Raw genomic sequence first — 21,350 nt, 5'->3', positions numbered from 1 at the left:
TGGTTGATTAGTAACATCATGTTGTCATATTTGTTTTCCTTTGGCCAAGATACAGTAGGTTTCCCATTTTCCTCTCTGCTTTTTTTTCTCATGAACACACATTTGGTCATTCTGTGTTCATTCCCATATGCATGCAGGTTACTTTTGGCTTTTTTTGATGTGTGATTTTTTGTTTGTTTGTTTGTTTTTTGTTTTAGTGTTGCAGAGATTGTGGTGTTCATTTAAAGAATGCATGGTTGTTCACTATTTATTGTATATTTTATTATTATCCTCATTGGAAGGAGGAGTTCACTGTAATTCCATCATCTTATATATAAAAAAGAAAAAAATCTGTAATTGATTTGTATGGAGGCTTGACGATGAAACTGCTTCACTGTATAATTCTTCTGTTTCTGTTCCAGACTCGTCCCCAGCTCACGGAGAGGGCCCAGATGAAGTGTTGCGAAGGCGTCATGGGGACAAAGAGGTGAATTTTCTCAACAATGAAGCCAAAGTTTCATATATTACATCTCTGAGACAATGCTTCAGTACGCAGAGCACTGTTGTGCATTTATAATTCATATATTAGACATTATAACACTGTGACACATGGAGGCACATATCTGGAGTGGACAAACATTTCTATCTGGTTTCCTGGCAGAAAATCTTGGAGGAGCAGCGGCGGCTGAAACGGGAACAGGAGGAAGCTGACACAGCATCGAGGCGACACACAGGCATTGTCCCGACACACCACCAGTTCATCACCAATGAGCGCTTCGGGGACCTGCTCAACATCACAGATAACACAGAGAAAAGGAAATCAGGCATAGAGGTACAATGCAGGGCCGAGTCTTATCCTTCTGTAAGCAGAACAAAGACGACACATGTTTTGTCCGTGTGTGCATGTGACAGGATCCTTGTAGACACAGATGACTTTCTCTCCACAGTAAATGAAATTCAGAGCAACAATAGAAGGGAGATACAGTGCATGAGTCATATTCAGTGTATCACTGAATATTTATGGATATGGATCTTTAGAATGTACTTCCACAGTGCACACACTGTTTATCAGCTGTATATCACAATGTAATGAAACTGCTGGTATTAGTTGCACTCTTACTGTAAACAACCCAGAGTTGCTTTTAACTCCTTTTTCACTCATTCTTGAAAGGTCCAGTAACCCAAGCACAACATTCTTGTCATTTGTAGAATATTTATATGCCGGGAGGTTTGAAATCTTTCCAAGACCATTATTTATGCTGTTGTCATAATAACTTAAGGGTCACCCGTATTTATTTTTATCTACACAGAGAACTCCAGCCATGGCTCGCTTTGACTTTAGAGCAGAAAGTCTAAAGTAAGTGGAAACAACCAGAATTTCTTTGTAACTTCTTTGTAAGAAACATTTTACTACACTGATGCTGTGTTACTGTTTGCACTCTTTTTCTATGCACAGTCCAAACAAAGTACTGTACACTAGGTGGGGCTGATGATGAAACGCTGCCAAAAATGTTGACAATCGCAGGAAATATCTGTTTAGAATAACAGTGACAGATTTACAGATTGACTGCTACCAGAATGTGAACCCTTGTACTCATACAGATATGTTAGTGTCACTGAATCCCAGTGTGTGATGTCATACTTGTACATTTTCTCTTTCATTTCTTATGAACTGTATAATGTCTTTGAAACTTTGCTAGGGAATTACCGTTTCAAAAGGGAGACATCGTGTACATCATTCGACAGGTGGATCAAAACTGGTATGAAGGAGAGCATCATGGGAGAGTTGGTATTTTCCCCCGCAGTTATGTCGAGGTGTGTGTCTGCTCTTTGACTTTCCTGTCTTCAAAAATAAACATTCTTGAAGGACAACTGGCAGCAGAAATAGTTGATCAGCATGTTGTCATTGTAAAGATAATTTTTAGATGTTATATTTAACTGCACGTTTAAAGACATCTCTCAAAGCCATAGTTTAATTCTTATTTTCTTGTGAAGCTTCTTCCCCCCACAGAAAAAGCCCAGCCAAAGAAAAGTGCCCCAGTTCAGGTTCTGGAATATGGAGAGGCTGTCGCCCGCTTCAACTTCAACGGGGACACAGTGGTGGAAATGTCCTTCAGAAAGGTGAGGTGTGAAAAGGTTTTTGTAATTCTAAACTGCATACACGTGTCACTAAATATTAATTAAACTTGTTTTATTGTTGTTTTGAACATGTGCAGGGAGAGAGGATCACGCTTATTCGTAGAGTCGATGAAAACTGGTATGAGGGCAAAATCTCAGGCACCAACCGCCAAGGCATCTTCCCCGTCACCTATGTCGAAGTGAACAGAAAACCCCGCGTCAAGAACGGCATGGAGTATAGCGACCCCCCTGTCAGTCAGTCGCCTCAACGCAGCACCAACGCTTCTCCTCAGGTGAGTGCTCTGAGCCAAATAAACTGTTGTTGTAAAGCTCTGAGTCTGTGAATCCACAAAGAACCCATCCATCTTAAAGTTGTCGCCTTTTGAATTTGTATCACCTCTCATTTCCTTTTCTTTCTCTCATTCCTTCCATCTCCTTCATCTCATGGCTCTAAAAAGCTGTATCGTAATCGCCTCACCACCTCCCCTCTGCCCCTCCCTCGCTCCCCCCGCCGCTCTGTGTCCCCTGAGGTCCACGCTGTCTCCTCTGAGTGGATCTCTCTGACTGTAGGAGGAGGAAGTCCTCCAGCTGCCCCCACCCCTCCTCTGCCGCCGCTGCCCACCGTGTCATACCGCTGCGGCGAGTACCTGCCCCCACCATTCTCTGTCAGTCCCGTGCCTCCCATAAGCAGCAGTCCATACTACATCTCCCCTATGGTGTCCCCATCTGCCTCACCCCTGCCCCCGCCTCACCCACCCAGACCCAACTCCACCACTCCCTTCCTCACGTTCACACCACCTCAAGGAGAGGACTTCCTGCTCTCCCCTCCCTCACTCCATCTGTCACGCAGCATGAGTCCCTCTAGCGGGCCAGTGCTGGAGGGCTGGCTGAGGGGGGAGAAAGAGTTGACAGAGGGGGAAGGCACAGAGAGGGACAGGGGCCACACAGCCTTGGGCAGCAGGCAAAATAGCCCTGCAGAGGTATCTTCTGCATGGTGTGCAGTGTTGCATCTCAGGCTCACTCTGGAACATGAGCTATGGGCCACAGTTTGATTTTCCCTAAAACAGAGTTTGATGAAGCACTGAAGACGTGACTAACTTGTTGATTTGTAGGCCCTTGACGGTTGAATGTGCTATTTTAGTACCTTGTCACACTGATTAATACTGCAGGTCTGCATGTTGTAGTGTGTGCTCCACTAACACGCAAACAATTTACAGTGAGTCAGTGAACGTTCAGTATCAAATTACCAAACTGTAAAAGACTATAAGAGGAAGCGTTTGAAAGCCCAAGTTACATTGTCCGCACAAAGTTCAGCATATGGTTGCATGTTGTTGTTCTAAGCAGAGGTGTCATATCGTGGATGCCACTGGAGTTTGGAAGTGTATTCTGGACAGTGACATTTATAGCTTTCACGTGTTGGCTTCTGTTTCAAAAGCTGCCTCAAAGTTTGAAATTCCAACCACACGGAAGTTTAACCTGTCTCTAAAGTATGACAACAATTCAGAGCCAGAGGATATGAGGCGCGATCTCCCAGAGAAACGCATCAAGTCTGAAAAGCCCATGCTAACGTGAAGTTTTTGTGTTGCAGTTCATGAAGAATGAGGCTGACCATCATGGACGGAGCTCCAGAAGCCCCGTGATGCTTTATGACATCCAGGATAACAACAACATTAACTCGTTCGCGGTAAGATGCCACAGAGTTGCCTTGGATCGCTGCTGAAGCTTCATTAAAAAATAACATGACATTAACATTATAACTTATTAACTTTGTAACCTATCACCTTCAAAGATCCATATCACTCAAATCATCTTTAACTCCCATTATGTCTTCTGTAATTGTGCTACATGTGACATAGAAAATCCTTTCATTAAAGGAATATTTTGACATTTGGGGTAAAACAACACTATAAAACTGTGGTGCATAGTGCTTAAATATGAATGTATTAGCAGTTGCATTCAAGCCATTGCCTGACTTCCCAAAATTAAGCCTATCAGCTCCACACAACTCTCTCTGTGTTGCCCTGTGACATTCCTGCACTGCACACAGGAAGTGACTGGTTTTATGTCAAGATTGACAGAGGCAGGGAGGAAGCACAACAACAACAACGCTGTGAAAGTAAAGGCCGACAGCTGCAAACAGTTTGGCTAAAAATGGCAAACCAGACAATGTTAGAAAAGTAGATTTTACTGCCAAACATTCCCGGACATTCAGCAGCTACAGCATAAATGCTTCTTGCGACTGGGAGGCAGGAGTGTTAGGGTGGTATGAGATCACTGCAGCATATATCACGCAGAGGCACCAGCAGTGTTTTGGTAATTACCCAGAATACCTTAAGGTGGCAAAAGAAGTTACACACGGGAGCTTTAAATATAAACAAGGTTTAAAAAATAAGGTCACTTTGTGTTATTTTCAGGCTACTGTTGTCTCATCAGTATGCAAATCTCCTTTTTATGAAAGCTGATGAACTGTTGTACTGAAGAGTCATGAGTGTTTTGATGAGTGTTTTTCCATCAGTGAAGTTTAACTATTACAACAAAAAATAATGATACTGACAAGATGTTCATTCACATTTTTGTCTGGCTGACTGAAAATGAGTCTGCTTGAACGCACACACACACACACACACACACACACACAGAAAGAGAGAGAGAGAGAGAGGGAGGGAGAGAGAGAGAGAGAGAGCCAAAACCACATAAGAGCACATTCACAGAAAGTCTGCCTTTTTTCCACTTGGTTCTAATAAACCATATGATAAGGTCACTAACTTGGCAAAACTTGTTTTTACCACCATATGGCCGTTACATTATTTCCCCCCTCCATACTCATCGTGCTAAGTCAAGCTAGTGGCTGCTGCAGTTTCACGTTACATGAAAAGCTATGAGAGCGGAATCAAGTCTCAACAAGAAATACAATGAGAGCTTTACCCAAAATGTCAAATTAATCCTTTAAATTGCACCTATCGGCTTCCCTTTAATACTTCATGTTCATCCTGAATGATACCTTGTAAGAAGTGAACTAATATTTCATTTTCCCTGTCTACATGCTCTCACTCTGGTGTCTTCCCTTATCATGGCTCTCCTCACGGGCTCCACCATCATCACCATTGCTGTTTTCTACTGGCTTTTAATGGATCACCACCTTTTCTTCTTTCCTACTCACTGGACCTACATTCCTGTCTTGCCCTTTGTCCCTCCTCCTTCTCTAACTCCTCACGTTCCCTCCTCAACTTCTCCTCTGCCTCTTCTGGGACTCTTATTGGGCCCGCTGTTTGTCTTTTCTCTGATGGCTTCACCCACTTCTACTAGGAGGCAGTGTGTAATGAGATCTTGAATATAGCTGAGACCTCGGTGAGGTACTGCAGCACCCTGTCCCACCACCCTCATGACTCTGTTCATAGACTGCTCCACCACCCCAGTAAACAATCTCTCATCATTTCCCAGCAACCCCAGTCCCACAGCAGCAGTCCAGAGCCGAGTCGTCTTAACTGTGGAATGTAAGTAAGATTCTGTTTCAATTCCATGCCCCCACTCTTCAATTTTTTTTTAACCTATTTCACATTCAGCACCTTCCCCCGTTTTTGCAAGTTCGCCATTTAATCTTTGCACCTTGCTCCAGTTTCCAGGCTTTATACAGTTACGTGCCACAGAACGAGGACGAGCTGGAGCTGCGGGAGGGAGATCTCGTCAGTGTCATGGAGAAGTGCGATGACGGCTGGTTTGTCGGTATGTGCCTTGGGACGGATTCTTCAGACGTGCAGTCACACTCACCGTCTCACATCAATCCAAATAGGGTTTCGGCAAAGTGACAGCAAACGACTGCAAGTGTGCAATGTGCATGCTCAGGGCTCCTGTAAACATGGAGACATATTCACTGTGTCACATATAGAGTTTCTAAAGGATGACAGCGGATGATTGATGATTGCAAGGGACCAAGGTTATTATTGTTTATAAAACTAGCTAAAATTGTAGCGAACACGTGTTTAGTTTTCGTCTTTTAAATTTATTTTATACATGGGTTCATATGAAGTCTCTGCTGGCAATTTTGAAAGGTTGTATTTTCATTCATAACACAATGTTTTCAATTTGTTTTAGTTTACAATACAATATAAGTTAAACATAACATTAGTTATGTAGATAATTGGGTTGAGTTGGTTCATCCCCTGGCTCACAAGCAACGTGATGTGCCTCATGAGGGTTATTTATTATTATTTATGTTGTGTTTATGTGTGTCTTTACTCTGCTGGCTATATTTTTCACCTTTCACACCAAGCTCAGCACTATGACATTCCGTCCCACATTTTACACTTCAGGTTACTTTCTTGTAGACTGTTATGTTTGATTCAGGGATGGTTGTTCATGTGTCCTAATAAACATTTAAATTGAAGTCTCTTGCACCTGGCAAATACTCCATATTATAAAAAACAAAAGCTAATAAAAACCAGCAAACCTGCTCTAAAAACTAATTAAAATAAACACATTTTTAAACAAGTCAAAACTAAATAAAAACTAAAACTAATCAAAACTTACTATTAAAAACTATTATAACCTTGCAATGGATATGCTCAGGGCGTGTACTGTGTTTCAAGTATCATTTCACTTTCTTTTTCCTAATCAGCGTCTCTTTCTCTTTCTCTCCAGGTACATCAAAGAGGACAAAACAGTTTGGGACCTTCCCTGGGAATTACGTGAAGGAGGTGAAACTGTAAAGATATCTAATCTGGCTGTGACACATGATTGCCTGCCAAGCTTGGGAAGTCATTACTATCACGCATGGCTGTTGGTTAGAGTAGACGTTTAGCCAGCCAGAACCGTTTGATCATGGAGAAAGTGATGGATTAAGCCTGAGGTATGTCAAACTGCACGAGGCGAAGACAGAGACAGCTCACTGCCCAAACCTCAGTAACACTGTACAATCAAAATACGTCCATCCCCACGTGTGGAAATTCTCGGTCAAAAACCTAACACACTCTTGCTTTTTGTACAGACACTTGCTTTTCATCTTGTCCTTGTAATTCCACAGTACACAAGTGTTTACGTAACACCTCAGTCTGGAGGCCGGCAGCAGAGCTGAGTTTATGGATCAAAGATAGGATTATTTTTACCTGAACTGGGAGAGGAGAAAATATATTTTTGTTTGTTGTCGGGTTGGAGCTGTTTTATCATGATCTACCTTTCAGGACAGGTTATTTAAATTCTAAGAAAAAAAAAACAAACATTTTGTTGTCTGGAGTTTAATGTGGTGATTCAGTCTTTCACTCTTCACTGTGCAACAGACAATTTGATAGATTTGAGGAAAATCATGTGAATTTGGTGGTTTATTTCTTTAAGGTCCTTTAGAGATACTGTTCTGACATATCATATGTGCGTACGCTTTCTTTTACATTTTCTGAATCACCATTAAGTCAGTATTGGCTAGTTTTCAAGTAGCTTTCACACCTCTGTGTAACCAAAAGGTTTTAAAAACAGGTTCAGTATTGCCTTCACTTTTATCCAAGAGTTGTTATACAAGAGTTGTTACAGTCATGTGCATGACTAGAAACTCAACAGTGTTGAAGTTTGCTTCACCTTTTTCTCTGTGGACAGTGCCACATTTGTCTCGTGGTGGTGAAGAGAAACTGTGTACGTGTACATCCTCTATTTATTTCTTCTTCTTTACCGTGTTTGCTGATGGCTGCGGCCTGTAAGGTAGCTGCTGATACACAGCCGGCTCCAGCTCAACCACAGAACAGGCGTGGTAGCTCTTAACTTCCTGTTCAGACACCTAGAAGATAACAGTGGGTCACACTAAAAAAAAACTATTAATACCTTCTCATGAAAGCTAGAGAGGTGTGGAAAATAATCGTACTGATTTTCTGAGCATATATTTTCATTTTAACCTTGCCCTGACTGATGAGAGTGTGTGTTTTAGCCCTGTAAATGTGTACAGAAAAAACTTTAAGAGGCCTTCTATAGATATGGCTACATATTTTCATATGTCTTGACTATGACTCATTACAGTTAGTGGAATGATTCAGTTTCAGAGGTCAGGATTAGAACAGCATGTACTGTAAAAAAAATAAAAATAGAAATCAATTAGAGATTGACAAATCCGAATTGGAGCATGATACACTATCAGCTAGCAGCTCTACATTTGCATTCAGTTGAAAGTAAACTGAAGTGACGATAGGCTCATCAGGTTGCTCTCTGAGCTTTAGTGGCTCTTTGTTGGAAGAGAATGGTTTGAATTCTGCTCTCACAGCTTCTTCCATCAGATCCTGGACACGCGCTGTCAGAATAGCTCCTCTGCATGCACAGGTATTTCTTTTTTTTGCGTGCTTGTGTTTTCATTAAATTGCCCTCTGTCATCGACTGGTGCAGCAGGCTCATCGGCCCTCACTGGAGTTCTCAAATAGTACTCGCAAAATAATTCTCTGTGCTTGTCGTGACCTGCTCGGAGCAGCAGATGGGTGTAGTTTGTTGAACAACTGCTACAAAAAAAGTATTTTAAAATCGCTTTTGTCAGTGCCCGTGTAAACAAGCAGCCGAGTTCAAACGCTCTACACGGTCCACACATTTCCACTTAAATGGTGCCAGACTATCACCTTTTAGTATCGTATACACAATCCTACAGGCGTGAAATATAGTAAAGATAAAACAATAACGATCACTAGACCTTCAAAGGTATGTTTACTCTATCATTGGGTTTTGCATCTGAATGTGTAACCGTGAATGCAGCTGTACGTGGCAAACCCACACAGTGAGTGATAGATGAAGTTTAGTCATAGATGAAGTGCTTTATTGTTGTACTAAAATCCAGTGGCCAACGATGCTTCCTCCTTTCTGAAGTTTGCTACTGAGACGAGATGAGCTGTTTTTCCTGAACAGATTCTACATTTGGAACACTTCCTCAGCAAAATAAAACACAGAGTACAATAAATACACTGCACTGTTGGTTTGCTTTTATAAAGAGCACTGACAATGTTAAAGTATTTTCCCTTCACTGCTGGCAAAATATTTTTGTCCCGCGTAGCTCCAGCTCCTCAATACTTCAGTACTTTATTCTTCCCTGACGGAACAAACGCGGAGACGTTTTCTGTCTCAGACACAAGACTGTTCGGTGACAAAACAATCACTCAGTCCCATCATAGATTGTCTCTGTGATACTGTGCTCCCCTCAGACATCACAGTGTGTATGAATGTATGATTATATGAATGTGGTGCTGACTCTGTGCACACGAGCTGCAAACAAAGTCTGAGTTTATATTGTGAGTGAACGCAGACTGTTGAGCAGCCAGACACAAGAAGGCACACGAAGGACTGTAAATATGTAAGATAAAAAAAAAGAAGAAAAGAAAACTGCGAGTGATGTGAGCGTCACACTGAGCTCTCAGTTACTCACAGTGGTTTATTTACCTGAAGGTTTTCTGGCAAAGCACAGAGTGGAGCATTACTGAGCACAGGAGGTTTGACTCATTATGAACATTACGCTGCCATTGTGAGGGTCATAATGCCTTATTTTAGATGCAAAATTGTGCCTCATTTTCATTTCATTTCATTTTTTTTGAGTATCACTGAAATGTATTGATGACATATTTAATGTAACCATTGTTCTCCCATTAATCCTTGTCTCTGTGAGAGGAGCACATTTACTAAGAACTTGTCCATTACCGTGCAAGTACCTGGGAGTGTGACACAATGCTTCAACCTAATGATTAATGATCATGAGAATGGACTAGTTTATATGAGACACACAACCTGTAACAGGTTTGGTTTGTTTGCTTCAATTTGCAGTGCTGTTTCATTGACACTATTAAAATAAAGATCCTATACACTGCTGTGACTTCGGTATTATGCAATATTTAATAAACCATTTAAACTTTCTGGTGTGTTATGTTTTGATTCCAGGCAAAAGCAAAGGTCCAGTTTGTATATAATTTCTTTAAATATGAATTATTTGGTTTCCGTGGTCTTAAAATAAGCCCTTTATAAGTAGCCTACTCGAGGCAAGGACCTGTCTTTATGTAGGCCACGCCATCTTGTGCCGCCAGGTTTCTACAGTAGTTTGAACGAACAAACCAGCCAGAGCATTTTGAAGCAGAAGCTTACTATGAAAACAAAAAAACTGACATCCTCTCTGTAAAAGACCACCGTAGTTCCCTGAGATGCTTTGTAAATGGAGGGATGAGCAGATTAGTCCTCAATGTGTTGCAATTTGCAGTCTCATATTAGACATTGATTTTAAAATGTTATCATGGACGAACACCACAGTGCATCTGTGATCTTTGAACCCCATAGTCTTCAGATCTATCACTTAGTTCTTCAGGTCAGAATCCTCTGACGGCGCCTAAAACCAGATGTGACCTTTCGCTCTAATCTGTTGCTCCTCGTTTGTGAAACCCATGTCTCTGCCTCTGACTGATTCAGTTGACTCTTTTAGAGAAGAGACAAGCTAGATGTATTTGAGTCGTTGTGTTATTTTAATTGGCCTTGTATTGTCTTATGCCACTCGACATTTTTATTATCAGAGCATTATATGATTTTATCTGTGAAAAGCGTTATAGAATTAAAGTTTATTTACTTACTTACATCAGTAATTCTAAAGGCCCATTTATACTCCACACAAAAGACGGATACTGACGGAGCCTTTTTCTGTACTTTGTGTTCATTGCATCCATCATTGTGTGTCTAGCAGGGGAGATTGCAATGACGGAAGAGATGCAACGATCTTCCCGAAGCAGCAGACATAGGAAAATATCAAATACTATGCTGCGTCACACCAATATTCCTCATCAATATGACAACTTACATTTAGTAGTGTTACGTTCCACCACCACAAAATTCTCTACTAGTATTTGTTCTAGAAGAAGTATTACGTAAATGTCCATACCAATGCAAAAGATGCATGGAGGTATGTAGGGTTGTGAAAATCAAGTATAAATGGGCTTTGACCTTTAAAGGTAATGTTTGGTAAGCTTTTCTACAAGGATATGGTGCATTCCATTTACATTGGAAGTCGGAGGTCAAAACTGGAAGTGATAAAAAGTGAACATTACAATGTGTAAGACTGATTTACTGTGAAACAAATATGACAGTAGAAAATTGCATTGTTTGTATGAGTGACAGCCATCTTGTAATCCCATGTCGGGGTTGGTGAGGTCGCTCTGACTTTTCGAGCTGGAAATCCGAGTGGAACTAGGAATAACGTAACTTCCAACCACAACTGGCACGCACCATTAAACTTAATGTATCATGTCTGCTGTGTGTCCTATGGGGCAACATACTGTATGTCACATAAGGATGATTTGTCGACAGATATGTACAGTATTAACAACCTTGACAGCTAAGAGCAGATGTACTTATCCTTACAATAGAGCATACATATCATAAGAGCTTCACTTTGAAACCGGTCTTTTTAGGCCCTTAACTGGCATATCTGAGGTCATGTATGTAAACCCCACAAGAAAGGACGTGTCTGGTTCAGTTTGGCTGCGTGGAGGTTTTTTCTCTTCACTTTGAGAAGAGATCCTCTGGCAGGAATTCTGGGAGAGGCACATTCCACATCCTGGGATTTTGCTCTACCATAAATGGTAAGCTTGCATAAAACACGGTGACGCACCGGCAGGCCCACATCCGTAAAACAAACACGAGCTCGTCAGAGAGGAGCCAAAAAACGAAGAGGAACCACTCTGCTCTGCTTTCAAAGTATTTTCATTACAAACGCATTTTAGCTGTCCTACTTCAAGCATTATTTAAATTCATGAAAGCATTCGACCTCGAAGTTAAATTTATGAATTATTTTTTTTGAAGAAGAAATTTTTAAAAAACAGCATTGCAAAATATATAAAAGAAAGTAAAATAAAAGAATGAAATCTTAACAAATCTTTATTATTAAATTGTTTTATTTATATATTTTCGAACACAACTGGAGTTTTGTGGTTAAACAAAGGTTCAGTTTTTGTTACATTAAATGATTTTGTCAACTGTAAAATGTATATCCCACATGTATTGCTCGTCGCATCTAAAGTCAGATGAATCGAATGTCCTCGTAATCATTTGAAACAATACCAGTGATGGCCTTGGACAGATTATTCTGGACTGACTCTACCTGGTCACCTATCTATGAGGGTGTGTCTATCACACATTGACTTTGCATCACGAAACCTATTACAGGATAAAAAAAACAAACTCATAAAAAGAGAATACACCCCATTTATCATCATAATATTGCAATTAAAGCATAATTGATCAATGTTACACACCATTTCAAAACAAAGGTGTTTGTTTTAAGACCTCTGCTTTGAAATCTCATCCGTCAGTTTTGTGTGATAACGTTTGTAGATTAAAAATAAATATCTTCTGTGAACTTGAAAATGAATGAGCGCTTCCTTGATGGTCATGTGACCAGCACGGCCCGCGTCTCCACAGACACAGCGCAGTGATTCATCGCTCGATAAACGATCTTTGCTCCCTCCCTCTCTCTCCCTCTCTCTCTCTTATCAGCGAGGAAACTTCAAACCCGCTCGTCCCATATTAACCTGTGGTTCAGCCTCCTCTGGACTGTTTGTCCAAAACAGCTGTGAACACACGAGTCTGTTTTCTGTTTTTAAAGAAAAGAAAGAACACAGTAGCACCACCTTAACATCATGCCTGTGCGGGTGGTGATGCAGGGTCCCGGACCCTGGGGATTCAGGCTGGTTGGGGGAAAGGACTTTGAGCAGCCGCTGGCTGTTTCCCGGGTAAGTTACTTCTCGCTGTTCGTTGTTATCAGGGACAACACCTGAGTTTATTGTCCACCTCTTGCCTTCGCCGTAAACAGGCTAACCTGGAACCTAGCTTCCATTAGCACTAGCCTCAGGTAAAGGTGCTACCGTTAGTTCACACAAGCCTTTACTTTAGCTAGCGTTAGCTTGTCGTCGGCGTGTTGTTAGTGACTGAAGTTAGTTTTTTTACTTAAACACCTTCACTCAGAGACAAAACATTACACCAGGCTAAAGAATACATGACATGTTGTTCAGGTGGGGAACTGTAATTCAATGTTTGGCTTATTGTTACAGGTGAAACTATTATGTTTTGTTGTTACCAATCAGGCAACACAAACAAGAGAAGAACATAAATTACAAATAATAATTTCCAATTAATTAATTGTATCTCTCCAGGTTTTGGGTGTATAGGTAGCCTACTTATAGACATTAAACTGCAGTAATATCTTTCCCTGTCATCATCAGTGGACCAGAACATTTCCTGATGATGAACAGACATTCCATTCAGTCTGCGTATTCCTCATCAATCATAATAAGAACAATATAGAAGAGAGTGACTCATTTTCAGGGTCACATTAATCCTTCATGAACATTTTTATATCTGCTATTTTCCAGGTTGAGTGAGAGAATTCCAGTTCTTAACTGAGTATCTGAAAACCACTGACTTATTGATAGATTTGCTATAAGATGGTGATATTTGTTTAGCTTAACTCTAGCCATTACATTAACTTAATTCTAATCGTGTTCATGCTACATACAAAATATCACCCCCAAGAGACATAAAAAGCAGCTTTATTCTCTATGGAGTCTGCTGTTTTACATTCTTTATTCAAATGCTTACTCCAGAGATTCAGTCTCTAATCTCTGGACTTTCATATTGTATCGCTTTCCTAGACCCAACTTTGAATTAGAAGTTTAACATGGAGGGTGGTTGTCAATCTCTTCTTTATTTTGCTATCCTTCTGTGTTGTTTAAACCTTTCTACTGAGTCAACAGTTGCTCATTGTGTCATTTTACAGCATCATCTTACATCAATACACATATTTTATTACTTTATTAGACACAATTACACAGTTTATGTTTGTAGAGATGAAACCCCTGTGGCTGTAATGAACCAGAATATGACTTTCCACTGTGTACTTTAGGCTGTTGTTCTTGTTGTAAATGTTGTTGCAGTGGTAGGTCCACCCCACCCATGGAAAAGTGATCAGGAATTTCTGCACTTTGCCAAAGTCTATCTCAACCTTATCTATGACAGAGGACGCGCTGAGCCTGAACCACTGAAAACACCTCTGCTTGTGGCTTTTGCCTGTTTACTGTCAACATGGTCTTCAGAGACAGAGCTCAACTCTAGTAGTAGCAGTATGTTCTCATTTGACTAGAACCTTCTGGTAAACACACATGGGAGTGAAAGCATATGTATATGTTTGTTGTAAAAGTGTGTTTCACATTTTTAACAAGTTAACTTTGTAGGCTGTCATTGCTTACAACACTAAATGTTTGAAAGAGGCATGAAAACACATATGTTAAGACTTTGCCTCCTTAAGTGTCTCAGAATTTAACTCTAGAATTACAAATGTCTATGCAAACACGTTGAGGCCCAAACGCATGATTGCCAGGAATGTTTTAGCTCAGATTTGTGAGAAGTGTTTGTTGTAAATATAAAAATGGAGCAAAGGAGCAAAAGTCATCATTGCAATTGACTGATTTATAACTTTTTTTTTAATGTGGTAATGTTTTTGGACATAGCCACAGCCCTAAAAGTGTTTGCTTTATATTGTGTTGCAGGTCTCCCCTGGGAGTAAAGCAGCTCAGGCCAATCTTTGTATCGGAGACATCATTTTGGCTATCGACGGAGAGTCAGCAGAAAACATGACTCACTTGGAAGCACAGAACAAGATTAAGGGCTGTATAGATGAGATGGTGCTCTCCATAGACAGGTAGGATGTAACAGCTTGTACCAGTCTGATGTAAATTGCCACAGGCTGGAAAAACACTGAGTAATTTGAGACAGTTCACCTACACTCAAGGTGTTCAGGGAGTGATGTTATGCTCTTAAAAGGGCATGTCTGTCTTTTGTTTTTCTGGAAGGTGTATGTATGCTAATCTGTGTAATGCAGTGTCATGTCCGTGTCAGAAATATTCTTATAGCAGATGATTTTAAGCGGTAGGGATGTTAAACACACTTAGAGAAAATCAAGCAGCCCGGCAATGCTACCTACAATAGCTGTGCTACAGTGAAACGCATTGTTCACTTGTGAAGAAAATCAAGTGAAGTCATCGCTGGTTTTCAATGGTTTTTCACTTTCATGTTCATGTACATCTACACAGGAAAACACCCAGAAACAGAAAGATTTTTCATGTGAAGAATTATAAGCTATATTCCTTCTCCTCCGTCCCTCAGGTCGGAAGCTAAATTGTGGTCGCCACTTTCATGCAAGGAGGGGAAGACGCATCCATACAAGATGAATCTTGAATCAGAGCCTCAGGTGTGTATGTGTCAAGCTCAAACCTTCAGGCATCACCTGAGTTTTTACAAATTACTTGCCCAACTCTGTCATTTAGATAGAAATTGTGAGTGTTCCCATTCACAGGTAGCCATATATTTTCTGGAAGCTTGCGCATTCTTGTCCAACCACACCCGCAAAGGCTTGTGGGTTCTTTTTCTCTTTATAGTGTCAATGATGAAGTCATTGTTTACTTTCCAACAGGAGGTTTCCTAGGAGACGGTAGTTTATCAGCCAAGCTCTGACGCAATCCACAGTCCCTGCCAGCTGAGTGGCCAAAGTGTGAAATCATGTAGGAAATGATGTGATGTCTTCCAGACTCTGTGTGTTTCACAAGTCACAGATGTTGCATATTTTTCTTGTACACACAAAAGCACGTGTTTCAAGTGATTGTCTGGAGTTTTTCACTTTAATGCCACTTTAGTTTTTGTTATATTTTTGTTCTCTTTAAGTTAATGTAACATTGTTCCATGCAAGTACTGTTTTTTGTCTTTTCTTTTTGTACATTTACTTTCTTTCTGAGACTCTGGGGTATTCTGTAATTAACATGTCAGATGCTTGACGCACGAGCTATGTTGAGAGGCTTTTTCCATGTTTCCACTGTAAAGCATGGGCTTCATTTTGTGGTATTTATGTGCCCACTTTAATGGCATGCCAGTGTGATGATGTTAACTGGTTAGCTACAATTAAGGCTGACTCCAGAGTCCAGACTGATAAATTATGTGTGACTTTTGTATCTAACTGGAAGCAGTTTACGAAGAAAAAGACATTTTCACTTCAGAAAAGTTTAAACATTACTGATTTCTATTGAAACCAGACGTGAACCACACGTAATACTACAATGGTAACTGCATGGTGTTTTACTTGTTCATTGAAAATTGTTGTGGCCACCTTTTGCATCAAGTTTGTCGTACATGTGTGTTGCATGTGTCGGATAATGTCAAATACTTGCACTCCCTAACGTCTGGTCTGGTTAACCTTTAACAGAAGTGTTTGATTTTTACAGGAGGTGAAACACATTGGGTCCACCCACAACAGGAGTGCCCTGCCGTTTGCTGGTTTTGGCCCTAAAGTTGTGACCAACCAGTACAACAGTCCCTCTGGTCTGTACTCTTCAGAGAACATCAAGAACTTCAACTCGGCTGTGGACGAGGTGAAGACCATCGCTACAGCCAATGAAGCCACCAGCAAGTAAGAGAAAGTTAAAATTAAACTACTTTAGTGCAGTCCAACTGACGATGGTGTCCCAAGAGGGTCAGGATTAATACAACACTAATTCCAAAACTAAGCCAAAGCTACTATGGTCTTTGGAGGTTGAGGTTTAAGGAAGTACACATTGAATAAATCTGGTAAACTATTAGGTTTCTTTAGGATGCTGAAATTTCAGAATTAGTCAAATTGCATCTCCACTCTGCAATTCCATGCTTTTTCTTACTGTATTATGTGTGTATATATTAGACTTGCAGTAGAGAATCAAATTAATTCCTCACTGTTCTCTTGTGTGATAGCTTTTACCCAACTCTCTTTTATTGCAAAACTCTTTTACAGCACACATGAGTTGAAAGAAATTAAAAAAATAAGTGTAATAATGACGCTAAGAATAATTTTGATTGGTTAACTTTTAACTGTTTGAATTTGCTGATTTTTATTGATTTATTTATGAGCTTGCTCATCACAAACTGAGCTTGTAAGTTTGTACTTTGTACCAAGTGCTCTGAGTACTTGCCCCAGAATTAATGTTGTTGTGATGGTCAAACAAGTGGAGGTATTCAGAGTGTGCTCAACTATAGGGGGATTATATTAAGAATCTCATACCATTTACTTAAGCTTTTAAGACCCCAAAATGTTATAAGTCGATATTAAACCATATCACAATATTAAGAACAAAAACAAATCTGAAGACAGTTTTTATTATTATTTCAGCTTGTGATTTTCTTTCATGGGGATTTTTACCTACTGCTGACATACTTGCTTTGTAGATCTCCTTCAGATCCGTCAAAAATGAACAAGCGGCCGCCTGTGACTGCAGATTCAGAGGTCTACAAGATGCTACAGGAAAACCAAGAGTCCGATGAGCCTCCACGACAGTCGGCTTCTTTCATGGTGCTTCAGGAGATCCTTGAGACTGGTACAAATTGTACTTATTATTCACAGTTTCTATAGAGGAGCATTTTTTACAATGCATGCTGTCTGTGGAAAGCACAAATAGATTCATTGGGTTTTTCTGTTTGAAAAATGTGTAAAATCAGAATATATGTTCAGATCTCAGTGTGTGTGTGATGTTTGTAGGTGACCCTGATAAACCTTCAGGGTTCAGGAGTGTGAAGGCACCCACGACAAAGATCGGCTCATCAGTGGGGGGTGTAGAGAAGTTACCCATCTGTGACAAATGTGGATCTGGGATTGTGTAAGTATTTTATGATTCTCCTGTACTGTCTTATATAAAACACACAAAAGATTTATTACTTCCAGATCTGTTTTTATTTCTACACTGATAAGTTTCTGGCATCTTTTATGTGCCGATATGCTGTTTATCTTGTCTGATGACATTTGGTAAAAGATAAGATGTGGTTTTTGTCTCCCTCTTGTGGCTGAATGTAGTAAAAACCACCAGATGAACCTTGCCTGAAGCTCAGTTTTTGCCTTTTTATCACTTGCAGTAGTCTTGAAATGCATTTTATATCATTATATATATATATACATATATATATTTTTTTTAATGTTTGTCTTAATTTTGAGTGGATTTACTATATGTGACGAGAAGATAGTGTGTCATGCGTAATGTGATCTTTACATCTGCACTTCAGGGGGATTGTGGTGAAGCTGAGGGACAAGTTCCGTCACCCCGAGTGCTACACCTGCACAGACTGCGAAACCAACCTAAAACAGAAGGGACATTTCTTTGTGGAGGACCAGATTTACTGTGAGAAGCATGCACGGGAGCGAACAACTCCGCCTGAGGGCTACGAAGTGGTCACTGTCTTCCCCAAGTAGAGCGCCGGCTGAGCTCAGCCTTGGACTGCACACCACTAAATGACACAACATAATCCAAAACATTACAGTATTTAGCTCATGCTACTCATAAGACAATCAAATGATTCTATCTCTCTCTGGCATTCTGCTTCAGTACAGTCACTGAAACTACCTGTTTTCAAAATGTCGATTTGCACATTAACTTAGGCTACTACAAAAGGTAAATTGATTACTACCCCTAAAATCAGAATGACAGCCAAATGTTGTCCTTGTACATGTGAGTCATGTTTTTTTAGCAGACAAACTTCCCCAAGAGACAACATAGTTTTCTACACTTTTATTAAATAAATAGACCAACTATATGCTTCAAAATAGCTCGGAAACACATTTGAATGTCACTGCCAAATAAATATTTTTATCTTTAACCCCCTGTGTCACAAGTCATTGATTGTCCTTCATGGTATTTTAGCAGACATTGTCTGCTAAAATAGATTGACAAAAATGTGAGCACAGTAACATTTTCAACCTTCACAGATTATGTTAATGGCTAACTTTGAAAGGTACTTAATTTTTTTATCTCTTTTAGTCAGAAAAGAAATGAATAAAATGCACACAGGGAATGTTGTGGTAAGGTGCTGCTCTGTGTGGATTGTTTTATGAGCAATGGCCCCTTGGCACAGCAGCAATTAAGCTAAATAGAACTTGGTCATATAATAATTTACACGTGTGATTTTTCTTCTGTAACTTATCAAAATGGCTGCTGTGTCAAGGGCTCCAGATCAGACATAAGTGCAGGTGTTGAAGGTTCTGTCATACAGGTCATAATCTTCAAATATCACTGCAGGTCATTTCCCATTGATTGCTGATGGTAATCACCTGCTGTGACGTACTTATGCTTATTCTTTTACCCGTCGCTGTTCATTACAAAAACACTTAATTACAATAAATAGTGCAAAGGTTTGAGATGTGTTCACCACATAGACGCGAAATGAAAAGCTTCGCCTCGTCTAATGATTTTACAGCTCATTTCATTGACTGGCGCGTAATAGCTGTGCGGGTCAAAGTCAGGTGATGACACGTAACCAGACTCTGCAGGTGAAACACTTGGCGGGCTCCTCAGGTTTGACATCAGCGTCAGGTCCGCCGTGCGTCCCTGCGGGTCTGCCATGCGCAGAGTCTCCGTCAGAGCCCAGATGTAGTTGTGCGCAAACCGCAGAGTTTCTATCTTGGTGAGTTTTGCGTCTTCGGGCAGCGCGGGCAGGATGCTTCTCAGCGCGTCCAGAGCCGAGTTCAGATTGTGCATCCGGTGACGCTCCCTGTCGTTCGCTTTCATTCTGCGTCTTCCCCGCGGCCCAGGCCGCTCACTCCTGCTTCTGTGCTTGGGATGTCTAGTTGAGGACGCCGCCCCTCCGTAAACAGACGGTAGTCTCCCCAGAAAAGAGTCTTCAGAAGTGTCCCCAGCTTCATCCTCGGAGGTGCGGGTCGTCGCTGGGTGTCTGGGCGTGCGCAGGGCACCGGGCTCGCACTGGACTGCAGGAGACATCCTGTGCAATTAAAATAATGATGAGACTCTATCACACATTGCCGTAGTCAAGCTTAAAACCTCGTGTTGAGATAATTTTACGTATCTCCATCTTTTAAATGATGCACTGTAGTCAAAGGATGCTGAATACGCAGTGCACATACGATGAATGTGCACTACAACATATGAAATCCATACAACAAACAGAAGAAGTTCACGTGGGTTGTTACCGCATGTTTACACTTACTTGTGTGCTCGTGACAGGTGAAGCTTGGATAAGGAGTCAGCCAGTCGTCCTTGTTAATCCTGCGCTGCGGAGCTGGAGGTGCAGAGAGTGCACATGTGCAGCTGACAGTGAGGGATGGATGCGCATCTTTGTCATTTTATATGGCCTTTATCTTATCTTTTTGCCTGAATCAACAGCGGCGGTCAAGTGGCCAATCAGCTTCCAGGCAGCGCGTCCTTCACCCTCTACATCTCTCAGTCTTCACAGTGTTGTATTTCTTTATGTGTTCGTGTTCGATTTTCATTTAAATACACTCAGCGTGAAGTGCAGTAGCTGATGCCAGGTTAATATATTATCTCTTATACAAAATGATTGTGAAACAAAAGTTTCCATAAACCTCGTGGTCTATTGTGTAAAATAATGGAAGCGATAATTAAAAAAATCTGACTATTCACGAATTAGAAGTCATAGTCACCTCACCACTTGGCAGGACATGTTTATAAACAATGTATTCTGCCTTGTGCGTCAGCGTAGTTTGGTTTGTTTCTTTATTTTCATATCGACGCACAACGCAGAGGGAAAAAAACTTTTTACGCGTAGAATCTTCATCCAAACCAAAGATAATGAAATTTTTGCTCAGATCCACTGGATATCAATACTATTATGTTCATGTCCCTTCTTATTTAAGACGTTCAATTTACGCAGATAATCTTATATTTTGTTTAGCTGTAAAAGCTGTGAAATTTGAGTAGTGTAATGGTGCTTACGTTTTACGCAGCAGGTACGAGTTTGCTCATACATTTTTAATAGATCTCCATCCTTAACGGTTAATTGCACCAATTTTTACGCACATGTTGGGACGTGTGCTCCCTGGTGCACATTAATTATGGCACATTGAAAATTGGCTCCACGAAATGTCTTGAAGTTCACAGTCGCACCACAGAACGGTTTATAAAAAATAAAAGCACGATTATTCTCAAATGTATGTTTATAATTAAATATATGGCCGCGTTTTAGCTGTGCGCTCATCTCGTGCTGAAAAGTGTGCCATTTAAGAACCTTTAAACCTGAAAAACTCCACTAAACCATTCTTTCATGAGAACAAGAGAAACGTGTTTACAAGAACGACTATTCTATGTGTTAGCGAATAAAATCTAACCTGTGTCAAAGAAAGTGTTTATTTTAAATGCCACACATGTTTGGACAAACGTTTGCTTACTGCGTTAAAGCGCAATGCTCCGCTGTCTGGACAAAGGCAATTACGCATGGGGCCACCTGACAAAGGA

General features: G+C 40.6%; 3 protein-coding genes across 4 annotated transcripts in view; 2 read left to right on the top strand and 1 right to left on the bottom strand.

Moving 5' to 3' along the window:
• LOC122782276 (sorbin and SH3 domain-containing protein 1) overlaps window positions 1-9,956 on the top strand; it is a 40,535-nt gene extending 30,579 nt beyond the window's left edge. For both annotated transcript variants that reach the window (XM_044046564.1, XM_044046563.1), the window contains exons 18-28: window positions 402-466; window positions 641-811; window positions 1,290-1,336; window positions 1,680-1,794; window positions 1,975-2,100; window positions 2,196-2,390; window positions 2,556-3,077; window positions 3,686-3,781; window positions 5,404-5,591; window positions 5,714-5,820; window positions 6,736-9,956. In XM_044046564.1, coding sequence (XP_043902499.1) covers window positions 402-466; window positions 641-811; window positions 1,290-1,336; window positions 1,680-1,794; window positions 1,975-2,100; window positions 2,196-2,390; window positions 2,556-3,077; window positions 3,686-3,781; window positions 5,404-5,591; window positions 5,714-5,820; window positions 6,736-6,803 — 1,700 coding nt within the window. In that variant the 3' untranslated portion in view covers window positions 6,804-9,956. The remainder of the gene's footprint in view (window positions 1-401; window positions 467-640; window positions 812-1,289; window positions 1,337-1,679; window positions 1,795-1,974; window positions 2,101-2,195; window positions 2,391-2,555; window positions 3,078-3,685; window positions 3,782-5,403; window positions 5,592-5,713; window positions 5,821-6,735) is intronic.
• Window positions 9,957-12,562: 2,606 nt separating this feature from the next.
• Window positions 12,563-18,741, top strand: pdlim1 (PDZ and LIM domain 1 (elfin)). Its single transcript, XM_044046535.1, has 7 exons — window positions 12,563-12,812; window positions 14,625-14,776; window positions 15,241-15,325; window positions 16,350-16,534; window positions 17,323-17,471; window positions 17,633-17,750; window positions 18,151-18,741. Exons 1-7 carry the CDS (start codon window positions 12,720-12,722, stop codon window positions 18,335-18,337), a joined length of 969 nt encoding a protein of 322 aa, XP_043902470.1. The 5' UTR covers window positions 12,563-12,719; the 3' UTR covers window positions 18,338-18,741.
• A 23-nt stretch (window positions 18,742-18,764) lies between these two features.
• On the bottom strand, window positions 18,765-20,129 carry neurog3 (neurogenin 3). The gene is made up of 2 exons (XM_044046536.1): window positions 20,086-20,129; window positions 18,765-19,860 (listed from the first exon to the last, which is right to left on the bottom strand). Exon 2 carries the CDS (start codon window positions 19,857-19,859, stop codon window positions 19,287-19,289), a length of 573 nt encoding a protein of 190 aa, XP_043902471.1. The 5' UTR covers window position 19,860; window positions 20,086-20,129; the 3' UTR covers window positions 18,765-19,286.
• Window positions 20,130-21,350: the final 1,221 nt, after the last annotated feature.

Source organism: Solea senegalensis, linkage group LG15 (genome assembly GCF_019176455.1).
Source record: "Solea senegalensis isolate Sse05_10M linkage group LG15, IFAPA_SoseM_1, whole genome shotgun sequence".
NCBI lineage: Eukaryota > Metazoa > Chordata > Actinopteri > Pleuronectiformes > Soleidae > Solea > Solea senegalensis.
This window is presented reverse-complemented; position numbering and strand designations above follow the sequence as displayed.

What these genes read in the sequence shown, in the direction of transcription:
- pdlim1 (XM_044046535.1), top strand. Translation starts at nt 12,720, where the DNA reads ATGCCTGTGCGGGTGGTGATGCAGGGTCCCGGACCCTGGGGATTCAGG. An exon ending in ATCTTGAATCAGAGCCTCAG is followed by an intron (nt 15,326 to 16,349) that starts GTGTGTATGTGT and finishes TGATTTTTACAG; the next exon opens with GAGGTGAAACACATTGGGTC. An exon ending in TCAGGAGATCCTTGAGACTG is followed by an intron (nt 17,472 to 17,632) that starts GTACAAATTGTA and finishes TGATGTTTGTAG; the next exon opens with GTGACCCTGATAAACCTTCA.
- neurog3 (XM_044046536.1), bottom strand. Translation starts at nt 19,859, where the DNA reads ATGTCTCCTGCAGTCCAGTGCGAGCCCGGTGCCCTGCGCACGCCCAGA.